This window comes from Lepidothrix coronata, unplaced genomic scaffold (assembly GCF_001604755.1).
Source record: "Lepidothrix coronata isolate B3197 unplaced genomic scaffold, Lepidothrix_coronata-1.0 Scaffold185, whole genome shotgun sequence".
Classification (NCBI taxonomy): domain Eukaryota; kingdom Metazoa; phylum Chordata; class Aves; order Passeriformes; family Pipridae; genus Lepidothrix; species Lepidothrix coronata.
The window spans coordinates 122,714-145,553 of NW_016690365.1; the positions used below are offsets into that span (position 1 = coordinate 122,714).

Sequence of the window (22,840 nt, forward strand, 5' to 3'; positions counted from 1 at the left end):
CCCACACAAAGACAAATTTTCCTGGGAAGACCTATTAAACAAATGATATTGTTATACATCAGGAGTAAAGTAGCATTGCACCTAAATTGGCCCTTTTTTTGCTCCAAATAAACTTAATAGTGTCACTATATTTTATTTCAGTGGGATGCTATTGTTAAAGCCTGAGCAACAGAAAAATAACAACAGCTGTCTCATTTCGTACTTACCTAATTGACTGTGGTTTATTTATTGAAGAATGATACATGCAAACAAATTGTAACTTCCTTTTAAGATTTCATTCTGGATTGAATAAAGGCTCATGCAACACACAAAGTTGGTGGGACAGTTTAAGGAGCATTCAATGTCCTAGCTATTCTGTGTTTGATTTAAAAAAGCAATATGCTCACCAGCACATGCCAGACCAAACAATGGAACCCATGAATAAAATTTTGAAAATTATTTTTCTTAGTTAAAAAGTGGAAGTATTACTGTTAAAAAGGTGTAATTACATGCATATTTTAGTATTCAGCAGAAAAAAGGTAATAAGCAAGATGAATATTGTTTGGTCGTTCAACCAGAATTTAATCTCAAATAATTTCATGCAATGTGCAAAGACCTGTCTTTCTTAAAGTTTACATTATAAGTGTTCTGCTAATGTAAGTGTTTGTACTGTGGTTGTATTTACTGATCCTCTTGAAAATAGATAGGGCAGTACTCCATTCTATGTTCAAAACATTAAGTTTCTTTAAAATGATTGTGTGACCCAAAAAAAAAAAATCATCCCAAACCACAATCACTTGATATGGTGACAGTTAAGAGTTAAAATCCATTTAGAAAAAGAAACAAACCAGAATAGAAGGCAAGCAGATAAAGAGTACATGGAGCTTCTAAAGAGCCAGGGTCAACATGCCTGGCAGAACAGTGCTGGTCCATCTCTCTCTGAGGGGGGTTACCTTGATGGAGCCGCTGGAGTGCATCTACACCAAAGAATTATCTTCGGTAAAAGAAAAAGGGAGACCATGACTGATAACATTTCCTGGGAGAAGCAAAGTTAACAAACAGCAAAATAATTCCACTTTTAGCTGAACTTACGTTTGTGTGGTCCCTGCAAACACTCCTGCATTATGTGCTTTATTCTTAGAACATATATATGTGAAAGGCACACAGCATCTTTTTTACTTTTAGTTAAGACACTAACCAGCTGCTGGATCGAGGAAAAAATCATCCCTTCAGTAACTCTGTGACCTCATTAATCATTTTGTCTGACTTCATCAACTTCATCATGTGTTGTTTCTTGGTCTTCGCTTCTTTTTTAATTTTTTTTTTTCTATTTAACATTTGCAAATATTTCCCATTTTCTAGCCCCGGTTCATCTTGTTGAAGCAGAAGGGGCACAGCCAGTGGCTGGGCGGACGCCCGGCCGCAGGCGACACGGCCCCAGCGGGGAGAAGCAGCGGCGAGCCCGCCGCCACCTTCATTTCACGGGCGAACCGGCGAGGTAAACCCGGGCAGCCCGGCTCCCCGGTGTCACCCCCGGCACGGCGTACTCTCCTGCAGCCGTGGGGAGGCAAACTTTGCGGGAAGGACCGCGAAGCGACAGGCCGGCAGGGAGCGGGCCAGGCAGCCCTCGAGCGTGCACCGCCATCCCCTGGATGCCCCCGCCCTCCGTCGCGGCGGTGCTGCCGCTGTCCCGCTTGGCGCTGCAGGCGGGCGGCCGGTCCAGCCGTTCCCCGGGGAGACCCGCGGGCGGGGGGGCGGCGGCGCAGGATTAGGTTTCAGGCCGGCGGGGCGTGCCCGAGCGCGCTGCCCCCGCGGCGCGGATCGCTCGGCGCCGCTACTCGGGGGCGGGAAGGGCGGAGACCAGGGCCGGGCGGCGGTGCCGCCGAGCCGCGGGGGTAAGCGGGGCGCCGGGCCGGGTGGCGGGGAGGGTGCTGAGCTCACCCGCGTCGTCCAGAGGGGATGCGGGCCGGGGAGGGCCCCGCCATGTCGCTGGAGTTTGAGCGGCATTTTAAAATGCATTTGTCTCGCGAAGTTTTATTTATTATTGTTCTGTTGGTCCCCTGGGTTTTGCCGGGGAGGGGAATGGCTGGAGGAGGAGAGAGGCCGTGGAGCCGCGGGGGTCGCTGAGCCTGTTGCTGTGTCCCGTCCCTCCCGCCCCGGGCTGTCGGCGGGCAGCGGGAGCGGCGCTGGGGGCCGCGCTGGGCCGGGGCTCCGGCCTGCGGCGGCGGGCGGTCCGCGGACTCCAGCGGCCTGACGGGGATACGTCCTCACATAAACAAAAGCCGAGCCTCCCCCGGCATCTGCAGGGAGCCCTGCTGCCCGCGCCCCCCCTCACCCCACGTTTTCAAGCCCCGCCGGTGTTTCCTGCCTGGGAGGGTCTCCTCATCTGCCGCCGCTGCCACTGACCCGCGAGCGGCCCTCGGCCAGCGCCTGCGGTCGGCGGCGTTCACCCTCGCTCGGAGCCAGAGCCGGAGCGGAGGCCCGGGCGAGACCGGCGGTGTCCTTGGGCTCGGGGCGGGGCGGCGGCCGCGGGTGCTCGGGGTCGGTACCTGTTGCCGTGGTGGTGGCGGCGCTTCCGCAGGTCCGGACCCCGCTGCGGCGCTCCAGCAGCTCCCCGGGTACGCCTTTAAACGTGACGGGTTTGGCAGAGTGGAAGCGGAGCGGCGAAGAGCCGCCCGCAGTCGTGCCCTTTGATACGTCTGGATGCGCAAAGGAAAGGGTCTGCTTTTCGGGGTGGTTCGTTCCTCGTATGGTATTCCCCCTTGCTGCCTGCACCTCCTCCATATGTTACTGGAAATAGTAGTAGGAAGAAAGGGAGCAAAAGAAAAACTCTCACAAAGCCGACCTTTTGAACTCCGTGTACCGCATTTAACAGGCTTGATTTGCCACTTGGCTGAAGAATGCTGTGGTTTTATTTTTGTTTCCTTTTCCCTGTCTTTTGCTTTTATAACACTGCCGCGTCCCGTTATATTTTTACTTCTTAACACGTGCAGAAGGTGGGGTTTTTTATTGTAAACTGTTGAATAGAAAACGTCCTTACCGGCTTTGGTGCCAGAAATGGTATCAGAAGTGTGTCTCTGGAGCAGAGCAGTGATTTACCGTAATCATACGGAAGGGTTTGAATTCTGCAGTTGCGGAAGTTCTATTGTGTGATGCCCTGTGATTCTCATATAACTGCTCCGTTTTCCAAGATAACAGCAACTCGTTGGGAGGGAGGAATCTAAACTGGAAAAGGGGAAAGTGGTAAAGTATTTTTTAGGAATGTTACTTAAGGCTTCCTTGGAAATTGAAAGTAGTTGTAACATTAGAGGAAAAGAATGCAGATTGAAAATATCTAATATCGACCTTAATAAGCAACATTTTTTAAGGCAGAGAACATCAACTTTTTTTTTTTCCAAAATTGTTATGCATTTCTAGTATGCATATTTTTTATCTCTATGTATCTAGTTAACAGTAACATGCATGTAACATTTACTGATTAGCTCTTGTGTTTCTAATTGTTTCCTTAGTGCTTTGAAGAAGCTTTTTCATCAGGAACTGGATACACTCTCTCCTCTTTACACTAGGAAAGTTAGATCAGTATCAGCATCAGGCAAGAGAGAACTGCACTACTTACATACTAATTGATGATCTTTATATTCCTCCTGGCCCTTTGTCTGTGAATTCTTCAGCGAGAAATGCCGTGCCGCTTCTCAGTCACCCAGATCGCTGTAGATGGTTCTGTTTTAATAAGTAGCACTTTGATCACTGTACTGAGAACCATTTTAAAGACCTTTAAAATCATCTTCTCCATGTTTCCTGTAAGAAAGTTTACATTATGTGAAGAGCATCCAATAAATTTTCTAATTGGCTTTGTATTTAAGCATCCTGATGAAGCAATTTAAGCCAATACAGTTCTATGCTGGTACTGTATACTGTATCATCATTGCTAAGGACAGTTTTGTTGGCATTCCCAATAAGTCAGTACAAAAATGTGCTACTTTTGAAGTATTTCTTTCGTAGACTTTTCAAACCTTGTCCTTGCATCTGAGACCTCTTGCACAGTGGTCTTGTTATACAGTGTCGTGATTTTCTGTGTAACTTGCTTGTTATTGTCGCAGTATACAATGAGAAATTTCCCTTTTCAGTTTGTAAGGAAAATAATGACTCTTTGTTGAAGCTCACTGGCAACTGTTCAGTGAAGCTTTGTATTTATTCATTTATGTATGCTGTTGTCACCTCTGTGAAGGATGCAGTATACATTAAGAGGTGCAACTGCTGCAGGAACTATGGTTCATCAGGTTTAACTGAATTTAGTGAATACGGTAATCAATTGCCTATGCTGAAAACATAAAGAGGCAATATTAATCATGCCTATGTTTTGTTAATTCAGTGTCTGTTGTGTCCCATATATTCAACATATACCAAAAACTTTCTTTTTAGTTTCTGAACCTTATTTACTTCAGAAGTCAGAAGAAAGGATTCCAACTGTTCTCAATTTAAATATTTACTGAAAAAATACCTTTTTGTAAACAGATGGTATGTTTGTTTCATTAACCAAAAAAGCCACCAAAACCCCACTAGAAACACTTCACTTACTATGTTGTCATTTTTGCAATACTCTATGCAAATCACTTTTAAATAAGCTATATCAGACAGGTTTGTCAGTAGGTGAAAGCATTATGGATAGTTTAAGCCAATTTTCCAGTTGCAATTATCACTTGCATGTCAGTTAACATGGATATTTTATATTATGCTGATATAGGTCTCCTTCCAGTGTTACAGAACATTATTTATTATACACGGTGAACAGACTGCCAGTTCATCAAAAAGAATTTTAAGTTTCTTTAGTACATTAATGTGTTGTATACAGCAGGTTAAAAATAGTTGAATGTTCAAAATTCTGTTTTCATAGTTGCTTCAAAATACATAAAGCTGTTCAACTCTATAACAGAACTTTTCTCTAACATACAGAGCCATTACATCTCTACATATTTTTGATGCATTCAGCATTTTGCTAAATTCTAGAGGCTACTAACATCTTTTCAGACTTCTTAGAGTCTTAATATAGACTGTGTGAATACTGCCTTTTTATTTCTACTTTGAATGTTTCAGAACAATTTTCATTAGCATAGCTTTTAAATGTAAATGTCAGGCTTCTCTTGCTTACCTGTTACATTCCAGAGAGCCAGTGGAAATCTGCTTTGTTCCTTGTGGAACAGTGCACGTTAATTTTGCTTGTATTAAATCCTTAATTTGAATCAGTTCTCTCTTTTGTCATTCAGAAGCTAGCAGTCTAGGGTCTCTTGGCTGATGAAACTGAGTGGTTGATGTTAATTTGGCCAGCGCATGTCCTGTCAGTAAAATGGTAGGCTAGCCTTTTTTCCCCTTCTTTCTTCCTTTCCACTTATTGTTTTTGTTTATCATGTTTTCCCTGTTGGTCACTGTTCTCTTGCATTTATCTCCATATGCTTTCTCAGTGTACTTAAGAAAGCGCTGTATGCAAGAGTAAAATTGCCTTTGTGACAGTAGAAAAATACATAGAAAAGCATGAGATTTTTCAATTTACCATTAATAGTTTCTACTGCATTTATTTTGACAAGACTACTCCCAGAGAATCTGAGATCCACCTTAGTTTTCTTCCTGGGCTTAGTAGCCAGCGTGCAGAATGTAACTGGGCAAAATGGAAGAGCTCTTGGAATCTGCAGGCAAAGCAGAAGGTTTAGCAGTAATTAACATCTTCCACTTGCTGCATGTTTTGGTTTCCTTTCCTGCACCATGCAGTGCTAACACAATATGCCTGTTTGAGTGATAGCCAGAAAATATGGGAGGGAAATGACATGGGATAAAAATCAAATGTTAAATGATATCTCTAGCACACACAGAACCAGGCCCAAGTGTTGAAATTTAGATTAGAAGTTTCGAAATACTCTTTTTTAACAGCTATTAAATGCCTGTTGTGGTTACCATGCTGCTTAATTGAAACAGATTTAATTTTAATCTCATGCCAAAGTTTGGGCCCAGAGATCACTCTTAAGATAGGCATTTCCTCTGTATGCTCAGAGCACTTCAAGTAATGCAGGAGCTACAGGGCAAAGCCTATTACTGTGTTTTCTATCTTTGGCATTGCATGTTTGGTAATCCACTACTATGAGCATTAGTTTCCAGGTTATTATCTGAAATGACTTTGTGAAATAGTAGATGCAGTATCTATCAATGAAACAGAGTAGGTTTCTTTGTAGAAACTAAATTATCAGGTGTGAAAGAATAATCACTGGAAAAAGGTCTTTCTGTTTTCTCTTGAATCTTTTGTTTGTTTAGCTAAGTGTCTTGTGTGGCTGCAGTGGAAAGGAGGTGATCAAATAAATTTCAGGTTGTTTTTTTTTAAATTCTGCCACCTGTGGATTTTAGCATTACAGAAGTGGACGGAAGGAAACCAGAGCTGCAACATGCCAACTGTTTTCTGGCAACCAACCTTATCAAAGAAGGGTACCATAGAGAGTAGAGAAATGTGTATATAACACATTTTTGTTTCTTAGCATGTGAAGAGTCAAATTCCCAAAGTGCAAGTTTGAAAGGGATCATTTTTAATTTTCATTTATACTTAGAGAGAAGACCATGTTTGTCACCACGTACCTGTCTAAAATTCCTTGTGTTTTCTACTTTAGTGTTATAAAACAGAAGGAAAAATAGAAGGTGGAGAGGGTTTTTGTTTGCTTTTTTTTAAGTCATAGCTTTCAAGTATCTGTGCCTTTAAAACTTGAAAGTATATTTAACTTGCTATTTCCTTAGCAGCATTTCTTTGAGGTGCCAGTTAAAAAAGTCTAACACAGACAGTCTGTGTCCTTATTACTGTGAAGAGATTAATGAACTTTAACACTGAAATACAAAAATAGTTAAATCTACTTTGAGCTAAGCTAGTAAGCTCTTTGAGGCATGAGCAGTATGGTATGATGTATAGAAGGGCTAGTTTTGGCTTCAGGTTCCTGTGATACAAATTGCCAGGAGTTTGCAAAATGAGAAAATCAGAACGAATCTTCCCATTGTACATGTAGAAGTCTGTGATGGCATTATAAAAATATTCACAATAGCAAATGATAGACTTACACCTGTCAGCAAGTCATCGTGCATGCCTCTCTACTTCTCCCTAGCACATTATTTCTAGTATACCTAGAAACCAAAGTTGGTTTAAAGGCCGGGGCAGCCTGCAGTGGGTGGTGTTGCTTACGGATGTGTTTCAGTGGTGCATTTTGGACAGATGTGTGGTTGCTTCTCCTGTACTTTCAGTATGTTAATGTGCCACTAAGCTGGTGCTGACAGATCCCACTTGTTAGCATGGATGTGGCACAACAGGAGCACAGTCATGTGGGGTTTTGCCATTTCAGAGTGCAGGCAGAGAGAACAGGGGTCATCTTGGCCTGCGATGCGTAGAAACGCTGGTGTTCCTCAACACATTGCATCTGCCTCAGAGGTGTCCCGAGGGAAAACATCTTGACAACAGTTTTTGTCTTGCTCATGCTTATTGCTGCAGTCAACAAAAGCATTAAGCTGGCCATCTGGGGAGGGATTTCCTGCTAATGTAAACACAAATAAACTGAGAGTTAAAAATGGATTTGCTGATGCTAGCATAGCACTGGAGCAGTATTAATTTCTCTCTCTAAAGCATGAGGTAAAGAGAAAGTATGTAATGAGTGTATTAGCAGAGCTAAGGACTTCTTTTCATTGCAAATTAGATACCATCATCTCAATTTGTAGAGTATGTTTAGGACTTGAGTCTGCTTTTAGAAATCTTTCACTATAAGTTATCAGAGTTCATACCTTCAGGGTTGCCTGAACACAGTGGTGACCTTTTCTGCTGTCGCTTGTAAAATATGCCTTTCACAGCATGGCAGAATGAGATTTTTGACAAATAGAGTTATGGTATAAAGCAATATCCAGCTATTCCAAAAGACAGGGACATTTTACAGCTGCATCTCTTCTTGAGGTTCTTGTGGAGCTGAAGCAGAACAGTAACCCTTTATTTTTCCTGAGTAGTTTCGTCTGTTGAACATATAATGCTATGTGCTTGTGTGTATAGTGCTGTGATAAACAGGATCATGGCACTAAAATGACTGAAAAATACTCCATATCTATTTTTTTGCACACTTTTCTGGTTGGATCTGCTACAGAGCCCCAAGAATAGCTATAGAGAAAGAACTGGAACAGTGAAACAGGAAAGAACTGCTTTGATTGGTATCATCACTGAGAAAGACACTTATGAATGTGACGTAAATGTAAACTTGTAAATAGGGACTCTGAATAGAAGTGACAGTAGTTTGTTAATCTAAAAACGAGCTTTGGGTGATTAAGATTTGGGGAAGCCAGCTTCCTTCATAATATTTAAATAATCTCATCCAGCCCTTTCCATATAAAATAGACTTAATTTTATCTTGTTTTGTAGAGTGACAGGGTGAAAAAACAAGACACTTTCAGGTTTTGAGATCTGGCAATCATGTGCTGGGATTTCCCTTGCCAAGCGAGAAAACAAATTCATAAAGGCTTATTTTTATTTGTTACTGATATTCTATTGGATTCTATTGGATCATGGAATAAGATTACTTTGACAAAATCAGGTTTAAGGGATTTGAATGTTTGTCGCTAAGTGGTATGTTGTCCTGATTCTATACCAATGTATTGGCAAATTCAAAAGCAACCTTCAGAGAAGTTCTGAATGCTCCCATTGCTGGAAGTATTCAAGACCAGGCTGGATGGAGCTCTGACTAGCCCGGTCTAGTGCAAGGTTCCCTACCCATGGCAGAGGGCTTGGAACAAGATGATCTCTAAGGTTCTTTCCAACCCTAACCAGTCTATGATTCTGTGATTCCATGAATAAAATTGATACAAAGCTTCTGGTATATCAAAACTAGGGAAGTCATGTTGATGGAACTTGAGACCATTTTAAACCCACTTGGTTTGTTTTTTCTGCATAAACTCTAAATAGTATAGGCTTGACAATCAGGTTCCGTAACTAATGGTCCTGGTAGGCTAGCTTACCCAGAGATCTGCCAACATCATTCCCATTTCTCTTTTTCTCCATAGTTTCAAGAAAAAAATCGCTTTTCCTGAGTGCTTAGAGATCGCGGTTCTGCATATTTTTAAGCTCTCCAGATTCAAGTTGGGATGCTATAATGGTTTTCCTATTATAAAGAAAACAAAAGCACGATTTTGAAGGGTAAGATTATGAGTTCATACACCTGCAATGATACTTGACCTCCTCACTTCTCCTCAGCTATCCATCTCATCAAACATGTTCTATTGCTACAAACTTCAGAGCAATTGGAGGTATACTGTGGAAAAAAAAAACCCAAACAACGCCCAAAAGCAACAAAAAGAATCAACAAAGCAATTTCCAAATTTCTTCCTCTCAGCATGGAATTTCCTGCCTGAAAACGCACACTGGTGAAAACTCAGCCATCATCCAGATCAGAGTCTCAGTTCCAAGACATATTAATGGTGGAGGCTATAATGTGAGACTCTTGCAGGTCTTTAGCATGAAGACTTTGTGATTTATGTGACTTTTCTTTAAAAAAGATTGCTTAAAAATGTGCTGTGGCTGGTGCACCTGAAATTGTCAACATAGAGCTTGAAAACTGATCCCGCAGGGAATGTCTTTTGTGAATCACTGAAAAGGAAAGCAATGAAACTGTAAAATATCAGTGACAGCGATGATTAATAGCTTCTGTTTAAAGCATTGCAGGAGATGTTGTGCAGCAGTATGCAGACAGCAGCATTGATATGGAAAGGAAAATATGACAAAGTACATTCCTAAAGCAATTTTCAGGCAGGTTTTAAGCACCAAAGTAACTCAGAATATAGTCACCTTTGAGGTTATTTTAATTATCCATGGAGATGTGTTTTTTGTGGATTGTTATTTTGCTGTTTCTTGTTTTCGGAAGTCAAGCTTTTTTCTTCTCCATCAGAGCTTATCACTTCTATAAATGTGACTTTTTTTCCCTTTCTGTTATTTTTCAGGGATATATTTTCTATCACTTACCAACGTTGAAATAGAAGCTGAGAAGAAAAAAAGATGTTGGAAACAATTGGTAATTTTTTTCATTTGTATCACAGTATTTTTGTGGCCAAATCAAGTGCACATGATAGATTTGGGTCATTGGTATAAACTGCTGAGAGAGATTTTGAGAAAATTATCTCTTCTGATTAAAAATTTGTGTTGTGTTTGGGTTTTTGTATTTGAAAACAGGTGTACCATCATTTGTTTAGTGTATTTAATTTTTAGCCTGTTGTCTTCATTTAGTTGTTTTAATCTTTGCGTGAAAGACATGAAAAAGACAAATGTTTTCTATTATGACTCTTTATGTCACTATTTTTTTGCAATGGTTTGTAGCCAGAGTTCCTGTAACTGAATTTTAATGAAGGCTCTTTCACTTTCGTAAGCCAGTTCTTGGTGGACAAAAATGTGATTTTTATCGGCTTCTGTTTTGTGCTCTGCCTCCGACTTCCTGCTTCATTAGACATGTTTGGACTGGGATTTTTGTTGAGAACTGAGCCATTCAAGTCCTCTGTAGTTTGAACAGTAAAGAGAGTTATATTTAAGCCTGTTACCTGCTTGTATATGGCTGTTTCTAGACTGCTACTGACTAGAAATAATTATCGCTACAGATACCCATCGGGCCCTCCAGGCCATGGATCGCTTACAGGCAAAACTTCGGAATCGAGGTGACATTGCAAACGAGGAGAAACTCAACTTATTAAAATCAGTGCTACAGAGTCCTCTCTTTAATCAAATTCTGAACCTTCAGACTTCTGTTCAACAACTGAGAGATCAGGTAGGAAAAGCAGCCTTGGCAGGTGCAAGGGAAAAATTGCTAAGGTGGTGCAAAAATGTGTCTACTGGTTGAACAGTGAAATAAAATAGCTTAAACTAAAAATCTGATGCAAAGGTTCAGGGAACTGATGGGGACATACCCCATTGACTTTTCTGGGCTTTGTTGAGACCCATAGTTTGTATATGTGATTTTTATGTATATGCTCGTTACTTACAATGTGCAGGGTACGGAAATGGTGATTTTGGGTGCAGGGTTGACACAATGCATTTTGTTTCTGCCATTCAAAAGGAGAATTCTTTCTATGAGGTCTTAGGACTTTTATCCTAGGAGCCTCTTATTGCCCTCTTGTGTCTTACCCTGCTAAAATGAGAGTGTAAAAGGGAGGCTGTGGAATGTTGATTTCAGAAGGACATGGGGATGTTATTTTTTCTTGATATAGGAATAAAAGATCAAAGAGAAGCCTCCTTTTTGCTTGCTCAGGGTACTAAGTAAAAGTGTTACTTTTCTGCATGTTTTCAATGAGAGTAAGAAAAAGGTTGGCTATAATGGCTATATTGACTTATTTATTGTTACTGTAATTTTTTTGTCAGCAGAATAAGAACTTGTAAAATATAAAAATTAGTCCAGTAATTGAATTAGGACTAAACCGTGTATCTGCAAATAGTTGTTCCTCTTGACTCCCACAAGATGGGCAGCTCTGTCTGGTATGCAGAAATGCTGAAGTGGGAGAATACAGACCCTGCAAATGAACCTTATCATCAGTGTGGAAACACGTCTGGTCTCTGACCAGACTGTGGTGGTGAGGATTCCTCACAGTCTTCACACTACTTCAACTGTGTGGCAGAAGAGCACAATATGGCCCTTTATTGTTTCTTGTCGATCATCCTAATGCTGTTTTGCACAGGCAAGAAATAAATTAGAATGGTGTCCACAGTGCTGCATTCATCACCATGTTTTTCAGATTTTACCTATGTCATATTTAGACAATTGATGATATTGGAGTGATTAAAAAAAAATCTAGGAAAAAACCCTGTCCTGAAGGTTTGTTTGCTCTCCTGTTTGAAAATGAGAATTTAACGGTGACATTCAGAAATTGTGTGAATTATGTGGTGCAGACCCTGGGAACACAGAGTGAGAAATGAAAGTGTGCCTGAAACGTTAATGGGAGTTTGGTGAAAAGACAAATTAAATTTTCACTTCTGGACATTCATTGTGAAATTAAAGGATGGTTATCTTTTTAAATACAGTTGCCTAAATTAGAAAACGAAGCAGCTGATACTACGTATGGGTAATTTAAAACATATATTTTGTAAAAAGCAAGTAATAATTTTACCATCTGTCCTGACTCTTCAGGTTTATTTGTGCAGTAACTTTAGTGGCCTGCGCATGTTGCATGGCACATATCCTGCTACAAGGATATGTATCCTGTAACAAGGAAGCTACTTGGGTGTGACTTTTTGATACGTGGTTATATGAACGCTTACACATGTAAATGTATATTTCCAGAATTCTATGATTTGTATCAGCTCTTCATCCTGTATTTTCTCTGTAGAATCATTTCTTCCCTGTAATATAACATGAGATTGTCTGTTTTTTCTTGATGTTATTTAAATATTTACAAAACATACTGAAACAGGACAAAGGATAAAAGCATGAAATAGGCATCAGTGTTAAAAAAAATTGTACTTCTTGGTATTTTTAAAGGCTAATTTTTGAGGACACCCTTTTTGTAACTGACAGGGTACTGTGCTCTTGAAACTCTTAAACTACGAGTTAAAGAAAACTGCAAGGCATGTGAATAGTGACCAGGCTTTTTGACCAAGCCATGCCAGATTGAGGAAGGAGACAAATTGTTTCCCAAGCAGTTGTGGTCAGAGCTGTGTTTGAGACAGGATGACATGGTGCTGAACTGTGCAATGACGCAATGTTGCGGTCTCTACCCAGCTGAGATTAGAATGGCGAATTGTTTTTTGTGTTTAATGATGAGCTGCAATGATAGTTGAATGGGATTTGTTTCCTAAAGTGAAGTGTGACAGTCTATTTAAGCTGCTCCTGTATTTTTAATCAGTTTTTAAAGAGCTATGAGACTATTGCAAATTTATCAGGAGAAGGCCATCTTTTAGGATAGTAGAGATTGAAAGAGGGAGTGGGAGCAGAGAAGCCAGAATAGCAATTTACTTTCTAAGTCATACGAATTCCCTGCAAGTATCCCAGCAGAAGCAGGTCACCCAGTGAGACTTCATTGTGGGCCTGTAGTGGCCTCAATAAATTTGAGGGTAGGATGTATTCCTGGCTTGAAGCACTGTGTCTGGAAGGCATAGGGATGATAGTGAAAGCCCTGCCTTCTGTTTGTGCAGTGTGTGGACTGAGTGTATGTTGCTTTTTCTGAATGTTGGGGAATCATGATGCTAAAGTCAGCAAATCTGATGCTTTGCTGCTTATTGTTAAAGTTGTTTGGTTTTTTTTCCTTTCTTAAACTGACAAGCAGGATTTGTTTGCACTGCAAAACTGTCATTGTGAAGTTAAGAACTGAAGTGGAAAAGTCAAGGCACAGCAAAGGGTTGGTTTTTTTTTTTTGAGAATTACTGTTTTGACTTTACTAGTCACTTGAGCTGGGGAGCACTGAAGGAAATAGTTTTTTTGCTATCTCTTTCTGTCCTTTATTCTTCAGTGAATGCTTGTTTTTTCATGTTAAAGAACCGTCTAGTTGTTTGAAGATAAGGAAGTGACAGAAAAACAAGGCAGAGATTGTGATGTTTTAAACTTTTCAATAATATTTATTTTCTTTATGAAATATTTTAAAGAAAATACTCAGACCATGCTAGCATTCCTCTCCTGCTTCTTTTCCTTTCCTTTTTGTCTTCCCCTCATCCACCTCCTCTTCTTCCCCCGCGTCCGTCCCCCCACCCCCCTTCCATTCCAGTCAGGGCTCTGCCAGAACAAAATAGCCCTCCCTTGGCTGAGCTGCATTCCTCAGATTTTTTGTTTTACTTGAGTTTGACAGTAGTTTTTCCTTCACAGTAGTGGCTGGGATAGCTGGGTGTCAGTGCTAGAGAGGATTTAGGGAAGAAGTGATAAATTTTGTCTTCTCATATTGCCTGTAAACACTTGCTGTGTTTGCACAGCTGGAGATGTTTGGTTCACATTCTTCCCTGTTCACTAACAACCTGTTTGCTCAGTGTTTGGAAATGAAATGCTCATGAGAAATGCTAGTTTAGGATCTGCTTCATGCACCCTGAGGATGGAGTCCTAAAGGTGCGGTCATCAGAGGGGTGCTGGTGCCACTGCCTGTTCTGGGAGCTTGGGGGCTTTCTCTGTAGGGCCAGGGGCACCTGGCAGTGCTGGGCTCAAGCAGCCTTTGCCTTGCGCTTCGCTTCCTGTCTTCCAGTGTGGCTGCTGTTGCAGCTGACCTTTTTGCTGTTCGGGATTCTTGCAGTCAGGTGAAATTCTACCCTGTGCTTCTCGGAGTGTTCAAGGGCCCCGGTGCTCAATGGCTGGAGCACAGAAACACTGAAAATTTGTTCTCGTCCAAGCTGAGACTTAGAAATGTTGAGGACATTGCTTTAAATGTTGATACACTGTTAAAAAAATATTTTGAGCAACTGCATGTAAGCAGTACTTGATTGTATTTAGCATCTATCTGTGCGACTGTAACATAAATTTTATCATACTCGGTGGTATTTATGAATTTTTCTTTTAGTCTTATGCAAATTATGTCCACATTGGAGTTTCTATGTACAGTTCAGAGAAAGCCAATCAAGGAAAATTGGCATAAGCCAGTTTATAAAACATAGCAATATTCTGTCATAGGGTACTTATGCAATCACAGTGCTGTAAAGCTATTTCTTGATGGAATTATGGTGAATTTAGAAGTTACGAAAAATATTTCATGCAACCTCAAGAGCACAATTTTAAGATTTGCTGCCCCTGGAATGACATATACTTCTGTCATTAACGAGAATATACATCAGTTCTTCTGAACTTTTTCATGCTATAAGCCTGGATTTCAGGAGGGTCAGGGAAGAGAGTGGTCCTCACGTTTCTGCTTATGATTTGTCTGGGGATACCTTAAGTACCATTATAACTGTCGTTATAAATGTTTTTTATGGTTTTTAAAGTGTAACCATGTGTGTTTCAGAAGAGGAGGCATTGTGACTTGTGAGTTTTTTGCACATATGCACACACACAACTTCCCTCTGTTAACAGTTTAACATTTTTTCTTGGATTTTCAGAAGTCAGACGCCACTTCACGTGGGATTGGCTTCTTGTGCTAAGCACATCCTTCATTGAACATGTAGCCATGTTTAAAAAAAGGTGTGATGAAAATGAGGTGTTGCTCTCAGTTGCTCCTGATATGGTTGTGTTCAATACTGTGTTGTAACTGTGCTGTTGTACTGAAGTTTTGAGGGGAAGCTTTTAAAGTTCTAGTTAAGCTAGTGTGGATTGGAGGGTTATTTTTTCCTTTTCCTGTTATATATAGTGTGCAACACTTCTTCTCAGTTGATCTTAACCATCAAGAAAATAAAAACCATCCATTGTCTTCAGAATAAGGGAGTTATTACTTAATTATGCACAATGTCTTAGAAAAGCATGAACAACTACCATCTTCTGCTTCGAAAGGTGGAAGGAGTGGGAGAGGTCAGTCGATTCCTGTGTGCTTACAGTGATGTCCCAGCTCATACAAGTATGGAGAAGGGATGAAATTTCAAACTGAGAAGGTGGGCACTATATTGCCAGTTTGAACAGGATTTGTTCAATGAAAATACAATGTAAAACTTAAAAATTAGTTGGCCTGGAGCTGATTCTATTTTAGCATGGGAATGTCCAAGTTCTCTACCAGAGAGAAAACCATAAATCCCTAAGGACATTGTCATATCTTAATTGAAGAACTCCTTCAAACTTAAATAGAGATGAATATGGTGATACTGGGCAGATGTTGAGGTGGAAGTTAAAGTGCTCATCATATCTGCTGTTAGAACATTGCAAACAGTGAAATGAGCTGCCTAAAGCAATCAATCCACTGTTAAGTAGTACTAGGAGAACATATATAGATCATAATACAGGGTGGGCCCAGAGGTCCCTCTGCATACTGAAGGTTGTCCTGTATGGGATATTGAGTCGTACAAGAAGTATCTTAGATTCAGATAAGGCATAAAATACAGTTCATTGTAAGGGCAACGTGTTGTTCTCTATAACCTTTTATTTTTGATGTGTAGTTCCATTTTTTCCCTTGCTGTTTTTACAGGAAGTCTGATTGTATATTAGAAAAAAAACCCTGTATCACGATGTAAACACCCCTTGTGTCATTCATGCTATTCTAAAATTGTCATAGTTTTGAATTACTGCGGCTTGACATATCTTTTCGTGCATTTCATGATTTTTCTAATGCAACTTGCTCCCTGCACATTTTTGTGTGAAGGAGTACTCTAGAGGCAGGAATGATATAGACTTTTTTTCCAGATTTCACAAACTGGTGGTATTGTCTCTATGTTAGCATTCTTCATACCATTTGGTAACATGGAATAAACTTAGAGCAGTGGATCTGCAGCTGCAGTCAGTTTCTGCAGCTTAAAATTCTGTTTCTGTCCTTTTTTGCCTGCATGGCTCTTTCTTTGTAAAGCAGAAGGGGTTCTAGCTTTCTGTACATAGACTTAAATTTTGCTTTTAGCACTATTGTAGGATTGTAGAAATGTAAAAATGTTACACAGAAACACTTAAGACTGGTTAATTGCAGTGGTGTTAGATGTTAAATACTCTTAGGATTGATAATTTCACTCATGACAATTTGTTTGTGGGAAGAAATATAACAGCAGGATCTACAAGAAGATTTGAAGGTGGAGGAGAACAAGAAATAAAGTACATATTTGACCAAGTTCAGGTATATACATTGAAATGGAGGACATTTGGAAGGTGGAATTGAATTAACCTATTATATGGCCTCATGCAGGTGAGAAATGCAGTATGTCATAGGCTTCACTAGTTTCAAATCTGTTCATATAATGTAAGGAGAAATTTTGTATTCACAGAAGGGTAGAATTTGATTATGTCTCTGGATGTTGTGAAACAAGGCTTGTCTACCTGTGCCTTATGTGCTTGTTGACATGAATGTATGTGGTTAAAAAAGTGCATATGTGCACATTTTTTAGGCATTATGATTTATTTGTAACATAACCCAATTGATTCCTCACAAATACTCAGATGACGGAACATAATCAATATGTTATGGAAATATCTGAATTCCAGACATCCAGATTTTCCTCTTAAAAGTTTTTTATAGCAGAGCAGACTAAGAACTGCTTTTTCCCAATGCTGTCTTATGGTATTTTTATTTTAACTTGAAGGTCTTCCCAGGCACATAAGTTGTTCAACTTATGACATTTGTTTTATTGCATTTTCCTAAAGTACCCAGATGAGATGGAATTGTGTGATGGAGAGCAATATTGACCTTTTAATGACTGGACTGTTGGGAGAATGGTATGATAAACCTAATACAAGTAACATGCTTAAACAGTTGAGACTGGTGCAGTAGACATTTTAGAATATATTTACAATTCTGAAATTTTTGTTGATACATGAAGTTTAAAAATATGACTTTAAGGAAGGGGAACCCTAGTCTTCTGTATTGTGGTACAGAATGCTAGCAAATTTGCACTGTAAAACTATGAAAAGTATTTGAAACTGCAGTACTGTGGTTACTGTGCCAGGCAAGTATGTGGCAATTCTATGTGGAGTAAAATGGTTCGCGTTGACAGTCAACAGGCAAGCGGGACAACAGCCAAATGAGGGTTTCTGCTCATCTCTCAGGTGAGCTTTGTATCGCCAGCAGCCATTCATTAGATTTGTTGGCAGAGACCTGCTTGAAAAGAGGTAGTTTACTATGGCTGGGCAAAATGGAGAAATTTCTCATTTTCTTTTCTGTTCTAAGAGAATGGTATTGTCAAGTCTGTCTGTGTAAAGGTACAATTATGATTTTTAGAGCAGCCTGGTGGTTTTATGTAGAGAAGCAAGATTCATGATGGGAACAGTTCCAGGCGTGGAGAAAAGCATACAGCAATTGGCAGGACTTCATATGGACTTTACTGTTATTATGTGGTTTCATTGTATTCAAACACACAGTGCACAACTGTACATGCCCAGGCTTGCCATGAGTTTCCCTGCTGCCTGCTTCCCCCACTCCTCCCCTTTTTGCCCATGTCTGATTCTGGTTTGTCCCCCTGCTTGTCTCCACCCTATGTTCTGGGCCTTTCGGCTCCCGAGCTGACAAAAAGAATGTGTGCACGCCTGAATAAAGAATTCTGCTTGCACCCTTCCTCGTGTCCCGTCCCTTCCTCCCTTCGGACCGCGACAGTTTAGACTTGTTCAGTAATTTTGTATTTAATTCTAGCTCATGTAGATAATCACATTGGTAGTGCATTGTGATGCAGAAACCATGACCAGTGAAATTTGTCTTCTATGTAGCTGGTGAGGTTTCTTTCTTTTTTTCATTGATATACACATACTTTTTTTTTTCTTGTAAAATAAGTGATACATTTGTTTGGGTTTTGTTTTGGTTTTTTTTAATACTGTTACTGTAGAAAAAGTTTGGTAATACTTGTTTACATCTACCACTGTGATGGAATACTTCAAGATGCTAGACTGATAGGAACAAATTAATTTTAGGCAATTTTAAATTGTTCTTGTCAATTTCTGTGTTTTATGCTGGTAGTTCACAACTTTACATTGATTATAAATATCCAAGGTAATAATCAGTTGACTTACTATGATGCTCTTATGTAGGCGGGAGGTTTTTGCTGTGTCTATAAATCTGTGTTGCCATCAATCTTTTACAGGTAAATATTGCACCCTCCATACATTCCACTGATGAATTCCCTCAGCTTCTCCATCATGGTGTGAACATGGGGTCCTTGCCACTTAATGAGTCATATTTGTTGGCTCAGCAGAATGGCAGCCCAGCTAATGTGCTAGAAGCATCAATGAGATCCATTACTCCTCAGATTAATGGAAAGTCCTCTAGTGATGACTTCGAGCAGCTGATCAGAAACATGTCCCAGGTAAACTTGTCTTACAGTAACCACAGAATGTGGATTACTGGTTATCTGATGATTAAAATACATGTATGCTTACTTAAAAGTAATTGTGTTATTACGCAGACCAGAGCTCACTTCCTATATAAAATAAAAGTAACCTTTTAATTTAAGGAACAATTAGTAAATGAGAAAGCAGGTGAAAAAGTGGTCTTGACATTGTCGCTGCTGAGTTACTGTCCTTAGCTGGCCTGTGTGTGTCTCACAGATCAGCATCCCATTATCTTTTTATGCACATTGTAGAACTGCCTCTCTGTGCATGGGGGAGATACTTTGTCAGAGCATCCTCTTGTATGCATAACTAATGACAACTAGACTTTCTTGGAAATTAAATGGAAAATTCCTTTTTGGCCTTGCTGTGTAATCTTACTACTTTCCTGTAGCAGCCAGAAATGATATACAAGTCCCTACAGTGGCTGGAGCTGGGAATGCCCAGGCATATATTCTAGGATTGTTGTAATTAATCTGTAAAAAAGTCTGATAGGAGAAGTCTAATGCTTTTATGGAGAGCCTTTTGCGTAGTCCTACTTTTTTCATCTTTCTGAAATTCTTCCTCTTTTTCTAGTTTTGCTTGAAAGTTGACCTGTACCCTCTAAAATTTTATAGATGCATATCCTACTTTAGTCACTACTAAGCTTAAAGTCTGTATATTTAGCTGTTCTTCCCTGATTTCCTCTTTGGGGCTGTGGTAGTCTTTTATTTCTCAAATCTTTTCTGTATGATAGGAAAAAATCGGAAATGAACAACTATGTTTCAGTTATTAGCTTGTATAGTCTTACCTAACTGTAACTGGGAAATTAGCAACTAATTTCCAAGTTATTTATAACATTCATTATTACTACTTTTCAACATTTTTAACCTTTTAACATTTGTACCCTTTTTTTTAACTTCTGCTGAATAGGGTCGTCTTGTTGAGACAATTGAACTTATTAAACCTCTAAGTGGTGGTCTGGGCTTCAGCGTTGTGGGACTCAAGAGTGAAAACAGGGGAGAACTAGGAATATTTGTGCAAGAAATCCAGGAGGGAAGTGTGGCACATAGGTAAGAAAACTATTGGGATATTTTACTATGCCAAATGTTAATATGACAGTGCAATTTAGTTGTGTTAGTGCTGTTATTTTTGTGATACAAGAGCCATGTTTCTCTTATATCCTAAGCATCATTGCAGATGTAAAATTACTTAACACTGCAGTTTTTGTGATGTTGGAACAGGACAACATATGATGTGTTCTGAATTTATTAAAACTACTTATGTCCTTCTCTGTGGTTTGTTTATAATATCTCCTTTTAAATAGGGAAAAAGGGGAGGCTGCCATTCTTCGTTGTGTCTTTTAACACTGAAATCCATATTTTGCCATCCTTGAATGCACCGAAAAACAATTTTATGCAAAATAGTCAGCTGTAACTAGCAGTGTTATTTGTAAGGTATGGCCCACTGAGCAGGTGAGAAACCAAGCTTTAAAGTCAAGCAAGGCTTGACCTAAACTCAGAGATATTCAAAGAGATATTAAGTTGATGTTACAGAAGCTCAGCAATAATCATAGCTTGCTGAAAATATACTTTAGGCTTAAACTCAAATTTCACAAGGAGTGTTGAGAGAAATGGATTTCTGCTGTAAGAACAGCTCAAGGGAGCAAACAAACCTAGTGGTAAACGGCAGCAGTGCAAGGTTTATTGCAGGCTGGTGAGGTGTATCAGTGATCAAGGAACCTGGCCAGAGCTGCTTTGCAGTGAACTCTGTATGTTGTGTGGGGAGGTGTGAGTCATGTTGATTCTATTTTTTGCTGTACTGTAGGGAGAAGTTTTTGGATTATTTGTGATCTGAACACAGTATTTTTAACAGAGGCCAGAGCATGGTCTGCAGAGTTAATTCAGTTACAGAAAGCATCATGCTCTACTTATTCACAATATTTTCTAATTTGCCTAAATTTCCCCCTTTTTTCTTTCTTCCCATTCAAGTGGTATTTGCTTTTACTTCTTTTATTGCATGGAGATGAGACCTGTCTTTACTGAATCAGGCCCTGCCTGATTCATTGTCCAGAAGAGAAACATTCAACAACTGTTACAGGGGTCATAAATGAGAAAGGCCCTGGCAATAATAAGTCTTCAGGAGCACTCTGGAAAACAGTTCTAATTCACAAGTGAAATTCTTTTTCCTGAATGCTGTAACTGAGCTTCTACAGTGTAGGTACTCACAAAAGCTGGTGTAGTAGGGATCCTTGTTTTCATTGCTGCCCTTTGTTTTCGAAGTGTTGGCACTTTAGGATGCAAAGAATTGGTGAAGGAAGTAGCAGGTAATTCAACTTTGTAGGCTTCATGCACTTCCTTTGGATTAGGTCTGGGGAAGGGCTCAGTGTGTAATTTTACAGTAGTGCTTCCTTTGTCAGAAAGCAAAGAGGTTTTTTTTTAATTTTTTCCCTTTGCATAAAAGGGATCTGTTTTATCATTTTCATTCTCTTTTTTTATTTGCCTAGCCTTCTTTTTTTGATTTTTTCTTTTCCTTTTTTTTCCTTGTTTTTCAGCAAAACAAAATTTGTTTCTATAACATCTTGATGAAAGTGCGTTCCACTCCACAGTTTGATGAATATTCAGGATGGGGGCACTGAACAAAGTGGAGCACTTGATGTGTAAAGCAAGAGGCTCAAAGTCAAGAATAAACACAAGCTCCTAGGCTGTGTTTGGGAGTGACTGAGATTAATATGCTTAGTCTCGCATGGGGGTACAGGGAGAAGAAAGCTGGCTAGGGGGTAGTAGCCAGGGGACAGTGGCAGTGGGATTAGCTTCAAAGGAAGCAATCACCAGGGTGCCGCATCAGATCCTTTCAGCAAAACTGCAGGGAGGGATTAAAAAGTGGGGGGAATAGAGACTGGGTTATTAAAAATACTGGAAAATTGTCAAAATATTGCAATTTCTGTGGCAATGCTTCCTTGGTTTTTCTGATTTGTTTATTTTGTCATCCCCCTTCCCTGTTTACATCTATGTGACAGAGATGGAAAGCTGAAGGAAGCAGATCAAATCCTTGCTATTAATGGACAAGCCCTTGATCAGACAATTACGCATCAACAGGCTATCAGCATCCTGCAGAAAGCAAAAGATAATGTCCAGCTAGTTGTGGCCAGGGGCACTTTTCCTCAGCTCATCAGTCCTGTAGTTTCCCGGTCTCCATCTGCTGCTAGTACAGTTTCAGCCCATTCCAACCCGGTGAGTATACTTCAAACATCTGTGTATTCAGTTCTGGTCATGTATGTACTTACTGCATATAGGATTTTGAGGCATTTTTTGTAACTTGTATATACACGCCTTCAAATTTCTCGAGGCTTTTCTTCTGTTTATCTTTGCTGTACCTTTGCCCATGCAAAGAGTAGAAAATATTCAGGTTTGCTGGGGGAAAATCCTCATCTTGGATGTATTCCTTCCTCTCATCTGCCAAATTATTTGTATCTACCAGTGCAAATATAGCGTATTTACCTTGATGAAGCTTTATTTTGAGATTGCAGTAAATAAGATCTTTTTTTTTTTCTTTGCCTTCTGCTTGGGCAAACAGAATTTTTTGAGGCATTGCAATCTGATCCACACCACCAACTGAATGGGTACTTGTGTGTTTGTTTCTCTGTTCTGTTAGCATGGGGGATCCAAGTAGAGTAACAAGTAACATTAAAATGCATGGATGCATTTTAGTACCCCCCAGAAAACAGCTCTGCTACAATTCCTTTCTTTTGAATGCTGGTATCTTACTGATGTAATGCCTTGTTGTCCTGGGATGAAACAACCTGTCTTTAGTTTCTGTAGGTTTTGCTGTTCAGTCATCTGTGGCCCTTCTTTAAGGGAGTCGATAACCAGCAGTATAGAGAGCAATTGGTTTGGAAAAAGCAGCTGTTTTAGTGGTTTTTTTAATCATTAGCATAAAATTTTTAGTGAAAGAATGTCAGAATTATTCTTTTCATCTGTGTGCAGGAATGCGGCTGACTGACC

The 22,840-nt window shown here is 39.9% G+C and overlaps 1 protein-coding gene and 1 long non-coding RNA gene across 22 annotated transcripts in view; one reads left to right on the forward strand and one right to left on the reverse strand.

Moving 5' to 3' along the window:
• The first annotated feature begins 1,826 nt into the window (after positions 1-1,826).
• MPDZ (multiple PDZ domain crumbs cell polarity complex component) overlaps positions 1,827-22,840 on the forward strand; it is a 107,927-nt gene continuing 86,913 nt past the window's right edge. For 19 of the 21 annotated variants that reach the window (XM_017830901.1, XM_017830903.1, XM_017830908.1 and 16 more), the window contains exons 1-6: positions 1,827-1,874; positions 9,970-10,040; positions 10,618-10,784; positions 18,614-18,835; positions 19,770-19,909; positions 21,856-22,069. In XM_017830901.1, the coding sequence (XP_017686390.1) occupies positions 10,025-10,040; positions 10,618-10,784; positions 18,614-18,835; positions 19,770-19,909; positions 21,856-22,069 (759 nt within the window). In that variant the 5' untranslated portion in view covers positions 1,827-1,874; positions 9,970-10,024. Of the gene's footprint in view, positions 1,875-9,040; positions 9,170-9,969; positions 10,041-10,617; positions 10,785-18,613; positions 18,836-19,769; positions 19,910-21,855; positions 22,070-22,840 lie in introns of those variants that run through there. The other 2 variants (XM_017830911.1, XM_017830902.1) reach the window with 2 other exon arrangements.
• LOC108505182 lies at positions 2,535-4,025 on the reverse strand. The gene is made up of 3 exons (XR_001877414.1): positions 3,596-4,025; positions 3,020-3,204; positions 2,535-2,769 (listed from the first exon to the last, which is right to left on the reverse strand). It is a non-coding gene; the product is annotated as an uncharacterized LOC108505182 (long non-coding RNA).